At 41.8% G+C, this 8,143-nt stretch overlaps 1 protein-coding gene across 1 annotated transcript; it reads left to right on the forward strand.

The window, feature by feature from the left end:
- Positions 1-4,612: 4,612 nt before the first annotated feature.
- LOC133388413 (prolactin-releasing peptide receptor-like) lies at positions 4,613-6,054 on the forward strand. Its single transcript, XM_061634378.1, has 2 exons — positions 4,613-4,713; positions 4,882-6,054. Exon 2 carries the CDS (start codon positions 4,963-4,965, stop codon positions 6,052-6,054), a length of 1,092 nt encoding a protein of 363 aa, XP_061490362.1. The 5' UTR covers positions 4,613-4,713; positions 4,882-4,962.
- Positions 6,055-8,143: the final 2,089 nt, after the last annotated feature.

Raw genomic sequence — 8,143 nt, forward strand, 5'->3', positions numbered from 1 at the left:
GAAGAGGCACCAGAGATCATAACACAAACTTACGTTGGATAATGGAACGGAGCAAGGAATTTCAGAAGAAAATCACCCTGTGCTTTATAGATTACAGCAAAGCTTTTGACTGTGTAGATCATGAAAAACTGTTGTTGTTATGTGCCTCCAAGTTGACCGTGACTTATGGCGACCCTATGAATCAGCGACCTCCAAGAGCATCTGGCATGAACCACCCTGCTCAGATCTTGTAAGTTCAGGTCTGTGGCTTCCTTTATGGAATCAATCCATCTCTGGTTTGGCCTTCCTCTTTTTCTACTCCCTTCTGTTTTTCTCAGCATTATTGTCCTTTCTAATGGGTTGCGCATCAGGACAATCAGATGCTGTGGCACCCCCATTGCTTTTAAAGCATTCCATAGTTTTTCATGTGCAAGTAAAGTAATGCTCAAGATTCTACAACAAAGGCTCTTACCATATATGGAGCAAGAAATGCTGGACGTCCAAGCTGGATTTAGAAAGAGAAGAGGCACCAGAGATCACATCGCAAACTTACATCGGATAATGGAACGGAGCAAGGAATTTCAGAAGAAAATCACCCTGTGCTTTATAGATTACAGCAAAGCCTTTGACTGTGTAGATCATGAAAAACTATGGAATGCTTTAAAAGAAATGGGGGTGCCACAGCATCTGATTGTCTTGATGCGCAACCGATACTCTGCACAAGAGGCTACTGTAAGGACAGAATATGGAGAAACTGACTGGTTCCCCATCGGGAAGGGTGTGAGACAGGGGTGTTATTATATCACCCTATTTATTTAATCTATATACAGAACATATCATACGGAAAGCAGGATTGGACCAAGATGAAGGAGGTGTGAAAATTGGAGGGAGAAACATCAATAATTCAAGATATGCAGACGATACCATCCTACTAGCAAAAAGCAGTAATGATTTGAAATGAATGCTGATGAAAGTTAAAGAGGAAAGCACAAAAGCAGGACTACAGCTGAACGTCAAAAAGACTAAAGTAATGACAACAGAAGATTTATGTAACTTTAACGTTGACAATGAGGACATTGAACTTGTCAAGGATTATCAATACCTCAGCACAGTCATTAACCAAAATGGAGACAATAGTCAAGAAATCAGAAGAAGGCTAGGACTGGGGAGGACAGCATGAGAAAACTAGAAAGGGTCCTCAAATGCAAAGATGTATCACTGAACACCAAAGTCACGATCATTCAGACCATGGTGTTCCCGATCTCTATGTATGGATGTGAAAGTTGGACAGTGAAAAAGGCGGATAAGAGAAAAAATCAACTCATTTGAAATGTGGTGTTGGAGGAGAGCTTCGCGCATACCATGGACTGCAAAAAAGACAATTAATTGGGTGTTATAACAAATTAAACCAGAACTGTCACTAGAAGCTGAAATGGTGAAACTGAGGTTGTCATACTTTGGACACATGATGAGAAGACATGATTCACTAGAAAAGAAAAGAAAAAACGAAGGGAGTAGAAAAAGAGGAAGACGAAAGAAGAGATGAATTGATTCCATAAAGGAAGCCACAGACCTGAACTTACAAGATCTGAACAGGGTGGTTCATGACAGATGCTCTTGGAGGTTACTGATTCATAGGGTCACCATAAGTCGTGGTCGACTTGGAGGCATATAACAACAACAAACTAAAATCTGAGAATACCTATTTACCAACATTTTTGCTAACCAGAAGCTTAGATGATATGCTGGAATTGTTTGGGAGTTACACATTGGGTTGGATTAACAAAAGGTGCGAGCAGGACTGGTTCACACACGCTAATTAGCTGCTTATGTTCTCTGTGAGACCCCCAACTGCATGCAGAAATGCATAAAGAGACTTCAGTCTGGAGAAGGCTGGAAGCAAATACAGCCCAAATCAGCTTTGATTACATTGGCTGGGGGTGGAAAATGCTGCTGTGATCACAGAAATGGCCCACAGTTTAATCCAGAATCCAGTTATAGGAAACTGTATTTAAGTCAATTTATTCTAATTGGACTAAAATCAGCTTAAAGCCCAAATCCTCTAGTTTACTGGTAGGAGGCTCACAGTGAGAGGTTCAGATAATGTCAGGAAGAGTTAAGTAGATTTTGAGAGGAAGAGATGGCACCAACATCTATGTCACAGCTTGGAGTCAGAAGGATGGGAAAATTTGGAACATGATTAGAAATTATATACTGTTCTGATATTTTATTTTTCCTATTGAACTCTTGACTGTTCTCACTACTAAGCGTTTGTGTCAATTTATTGTGCCAGTATATCACATTTGTGCCTGTGATGCTGCAATGCTAGGCTAGTCCAGTGTTTTGCACAACTGGGCCCACATTGCTGTTGGAATATATCCCTTAGTGAGCAAGGGCACAATACCTCTGTTGCAAGTTCTTTAAGATGTAGATGTCCCCATATAGCGGTAGCTCAACAAACGGATCTCAGCCTTCTTATGAAGAGAATGTACCAGCTTCCATGAGTTTGAGTCTGGCAGCACTTTTGTATTAAGATTTAATTTATTTCAACAACTCAAGACAGAAAAAGTCCTAAACAGCCATTTTACATTCCTTAGAAATACAGACAAGTGTAATAGAGAGATTTTTCACCACTTAAAAAAATATTTTAAATATTAAGCAGTTTAAAATGCTTTTAAATAAATAAATCGTGCATAGTATAAAAATCAGGCAACAAACAAGGATGTAATTTGAAGGAGCTTAATGTGAGGGGCAGAGAAGCAGTTGTCTGGGTCACGGGGAATTGTAGACCCCTAACTTGTTGGGGAGCAAGGTTCCAGGCAGGTCCCTATGTATGACCCAATCAGTATGAAAGGGGAGCATGTTAGCAACTGAGAAGAATCCTTGTGTGCTGATTGGACCCAATCAGAGGAAAAGGAGGCGAGTCAGCCACTGAGAAGATTCTTCTCAGTAGCTCACACACAGCCTCCCCTTTCATGCTGATTAGCTCCTAGGCATGTCTGTTGTAGTGGAGTGTGGACTTGGAGATGACAGGCAGGGCAAGGGAGATGAGGGAAAATGGAAAAGGGGGCTTGGATGTGAGGGGGCATGGTGTGACTATCATAAAGGAGCCCGGCACTTCTGAATTTGCCACTACACAAGGGAGACGAAGCAGCTGCAGAGCTGGGTGTGCCAGAAGGGGCTGAGGGCTAGTCTACAGAGGGCACTTTTGATGCAGACTGCCAGGATAAAAGGGGAGACAGGATGAGAGTTCAAGGCTGCTGGGTGGGCAGGAATAGCATCTATCTCTGTGAGGTACCTGCTGTGGATGAGTGACCCAGTAGTCCAAGGGAGAAGGAAACGGCAGTTGTGAGGCAGGCATAGGATGCCACCCCACCCCCCATCAGCAATGGGAACAAAACAGCCAGGAATGGTTTACAGGTGAAAATTGGATGAGAGCAAATAAGTGGGGTTGGCATGGCTATAGGGCAATGATCTGCTATCATTCCAACAGCCGTTGCTGAGGGAATGTTTGTCCACCCCACAAGCAGCTGAGGAGCTGGCCAGTGTTAGGCCCCTAGTGTGGTGCAAGCCAATGCACTTAGGATCATTTTCAGATAAAAGAATGATTGCAAGGGAATAGTAGGCAGAAGGACTAACAATGTGAGTCCTTAAAGTACTGCTAAATACTCAAGCATTAAAGAGAGACTAAACGGACTACCAAACTCCCTGTACTGCCTTTCAGTCGATTCCGACTCATGGCGACCCTATGCATAGGGTTTTCATGAGGCTGAGAGGCAGTGACTGGCCCAAGGTCACCCAGTGCACTTCACGGCTGTGTGGGGATTCAAACCCTGGTCTCCCAGGTCATAGTCCAATACCTTAACCACTACACCACACTACTGTAACTCCCTAGGGTAATGCAACCAAACATCCGTGCTAAAATGATTAGATCTTTGAAAACAAAACAAAACAAAAACTATTTTGAGCATTGTCAAGCCATCAGATTCAAAATACACTCTGTATATTTTCTTTTGCACCACAGCTGGGTGAAAATATGAAAATCTAGATAATAGAATTCTAGTTTTGTATTAGAGCCCAGTAATTTGAGAAAGTGACACACACGTGCTCACCTTTAAATATGTATTAATATTCATGGCTCGCAGGCCAGATTTTTCAGCTTTCATGTAGCTGAGTCCCTCTAGTGGTTTCAGCATATATAGCTTTTCAACCTTTTAGTATGGTTTCATTTCTCAAAAGTCAGCCGTGTGAAAGCCAGCTTTTTTCAGGACTGCATGAAGACCCTCTCCCCTGCGATGATATCTTGGCTCAGATATTTTCATGATTCTAACTGATAAAGGTCCATTATTTTGTAAAATGGTGATGCAGAGATAAGGAGAGAAACTTGGGATTTACAAACTATAACTGATTTAATGAAGGCATATAAGGAACAACGTAATGCTATGAATAAGCAATGGAGATATATCATTCTGCACAAATTCATGATGAGTAAGTACTGAAAGCTGCTAAAAGCATCGATCTCTGCTTTATAATATATAAAGCACAGCTCACTTGCATTCTTTCTGTTTGCCTCACTCTGTCTCACACACTCACACACTTTCTCACACTCTTTCTCTTTCATGCACACAAACACATGCACCTTCAGCTGGCCATGGATTTTTGGGAAAAATAAATCGGAAGCAGCAGATGCAAACTGACGCTCACTAGAAAATTAATTTACTTCTGGAGACAACTGTAAGTATGCTATTTGTTACCTATTAAACTGCATGCTTGTAAAGTTATTGGGTCAACATAGAATGAAAGACAGAATGCCAATAAACTCACTGCATCTGCCCATTCTAAAAGAGAGAGGAAAAAATCCAAATGTCAAGACTGAACACCACTTGTTCTTTTCTTTTGCAGATGCATATATATTCAGTATGGGGTGGTGGCCAAGACCTAATCTAGTCTTTATTCAAGTTGACCAAAAGTAAATGAGTGTCCATGTATGTGTTTGTGCTCAAATTAACCCACCTGGCAACAAAATTCCAAAGAAGAAAGACGATGACTCCAGAGAATCTGACTTCCCAGAGCTTGCTCGCAGCAATCCACAGCAACACCAGTAATCTCTTTTTGGGGCTCCAGCTTGTTCAGTTCTTCAAGCCACTCATCATTCCTTGCTACTCCCTTGTGGTTTTTGTGGGTATCATTGGGAATTACCTCCTCATCTATGTTATCTGCAAGACCAAAAAGATGCACAATGTCACCAACTTTCTTGTAGGCAACCTGGCATTCTCTGACATGCTCATGTGTGCCACCTGTGTCCCCCTGACCCTGGCGTATGCCTTTGAGCCTAGAGGGTGGGTCTATGGGCGCTTCATGTGCTACTTTGTGTTCCTCATGCAGCCGGTCACCGTGTTTGTGTCTGTCTTCACCCTGACTGTCATTGCTGTGGACAGATACTATGCCATGGTTTATCCACTACGGAGGAGGCTCACTATACCAATCTGTGCCTATATCCTGGCTGGTATTTGGCTGCTGAGTTGTATGCTGGCTGCCCCAGCACTGGTGCGCACTTACTACGCAGAATTCCCAGAACTGGACTTCTCTATCTGTGAAGAATTTTGGTTTGATAGGAAGAGAGATCGTTTAGCTTATGCTTATAACACCCTCATCCTCACATACGTTCTGCCCTTAACAGTCATCTCTGTCTCCTACCTGAGGATCTCTGTCAAGCTGAAAAACCGAGTTGTCCCTGGCAACGTCACTCAGAACCAAGCTGAGTGTGACCGAGCCAGAAGGAAGAAGACCTTTTGCCTCCTGGTCTTGGTGGTCGTCGCTTTTGGGGTTTGTTGGCTGCCTTTGCACATCTTTAACGTGATCAAGGACATAGATATCAAATTGATAGACAAGCAGTATTTCAATCTCATTCAGCTACTTTGCCACTGGTTTGCTATGATGTCTGCTTGCACGAATGCCTTCCTTTATGCTTGGCTGCACGACAGCTTCAGGGGGGAGCTGAAGAAAATGTTTGCCTGGCCGAGGAAAAAGATTGGACCTGCCACCAATTGTATTGTGGCAAGTGTGGTGCTGTAAATGTAGGCTTTTCCTGTCGCACTGTTGCCTCTCCAGTGATGTTAAAAGTTTCTCTCTGTGCTATGATTAACATGTGAGGATTCTCAAGGGGTATTTGCTGCTAAGTTTAATGAAACCCAAATTATGTGTCATAAAACTGAATTTTTTAACCAAAATAAATTAAATAAAATGAAGGAAAGTGGCACACAATTTCTTTCTTTTCACAATATAGCTTGTTTAAACATCATCATCATCATGATAGGCTAGGGCTGGAGGAGAAAACTGTTTCCAAGTGGATTTATACATGGAATTTTGCAGTTCTGATCTGATCGAGCTTTGCTCATATTGGACCACCTTGTACATCAAGCACTCACTTATGTCTGAGCTGCTCTCACAGTTTTGTTTTAAGTCTGACTAATTTTATGCAAAATTATACACAAAAATTTCCATGCTGTACAGTACCAGCATCACTTAGCTTCTGCAAAGGAAGCCCCTCTGAGCATTCCATCCTCAAAGCTCTATAACTGCCACCTTGATAACAGCGTTTGTATGTCAGCAGCTGATGAAGGTGGAAGCTGAAACGTTTTGGTATTACAATAAAACCCTCTGTTTTGTTAATCACAATTACGTGCGTATATTTTTAGGTGATTAATGGAATCCTTATAGGGATCCAGAGGAAGCTTGGGTGAAGTTCTGTTTGTTGCTTTCAAAACTGTCTATATATATATGTATGTATAATGGACTGCCTTCAAGTCGATTCCGACTTTTGGCGACCCTATGAATAGGGTTTTCATGATAAGTGGTATTCAGAGGGGGTTTACCATTGCCTTCCTCTGAGGCTCAGAGGCATTGACTGGCCCAAGGTCACCCAGTGAGCTTCATGGCTGTGTGAGGATTCGAACCCTGGTCTCCCAGGTCGTAGTCCAACACTCTAACCACTACACCACACTGGCTCTCATGGTTGCATGTATATCTTTTTGTGCTGGTTTCTTGAAGAAATATAATAGACATATAATAATGTGTAGAAACTTCTTCCTATTTTTAGTGGAACTGGGGAAAAAGACACTGCTCACTGTGATTAAGGAGTGAGATGGGAATTAGAAAAAAATCTGTGCAGATAAACTTGAGATCAGGATTTTCAGATTTTTAAAAATAAATTAATTTATTAATATTGTATCCTGCCCTTCCTCCCAGGGAGCCCAGAATGGCAAACATCCAAATGTTAAAACAATACACATTAAAAGAAAAGAAAATATTTAAAATAATTAAAGCAATCTAAAACATTTAAAAACAATTCAGAACATCTAAAACCTTTTTGTTTTTTTAAAAAAATCCCATCCCTAATCAGGGTTAATAGTCATTGTCGGCTTTATTCTCTATGATAGTACAAGAAATGTATGGGTGTGCTGGATGGAAACCTACAGATTAATCTGTATGATCCATGTTGTGACCTAAGGTATTGGGACATAGGAAACTATCTAATAATGAGTCAGACCATTGATCCATCTAGCTCAATATTGACTACACTGACTGGCACGGGTTCTCCAGGGTTTCAGACAGAGGTCTTTTCTGGCCTTACCTGGAGATGCTGGCGATTGAACCTAGGATTTTCTGCATGCAAAACAGATGCCCTGCCAATGAGCTCTGTGTGTGTGTGTTACGTTGTGGTTTTAAATATTCTTGCCACCAGGTTTTTCCAAAAGCAAAATGTGAGGTGGATTTATAGGTCCTTTCGTAGGGAAAATGTCTTGGGGGGGGGGTTGAGAGAAGTCAAGAATTTTGATAAGACTCTTCTATTTATTTAGTACCTTCACATCCCACTGGGCATTTAAAGGCAGCATACATGCCCTAGTCCTGCACAACTTCGGCAACGTGGGTGGATCATGTGCCCTCAGATCATGCCATAGTGAGGCTTCCCAAGAGCAGGGATGGAGAACCTGTGGTCCTCTAGATATTGTTGGACTTCAGTTCCCCTGTTCATGGAAGAAGCTTACCACTGGATGCTCTCCAACGGTATTTTCCAAGGCAACTTAATATATGCAAATTTTTAAAACACCAGTTGCTTATCACTGAGTTTGAGCGGAAAAGATAAGTTCAATGGAAACAAAGG

This window comes from Rhineura floridana, chromosome 7 (genome assembly GCF_030035675.1).
Source record: "Rhineura floridana isolate rRhiFlo1 chromosome 7, rRhiFlo1.hap2, whole genome shotgun sequence".
Classification (NCBI taxonomy): Eukaryota; Metazoa; Chordata; class Lepidosauria; order Squamata; family Rhineuridae; genus Rhineura; species Rhineura floridana.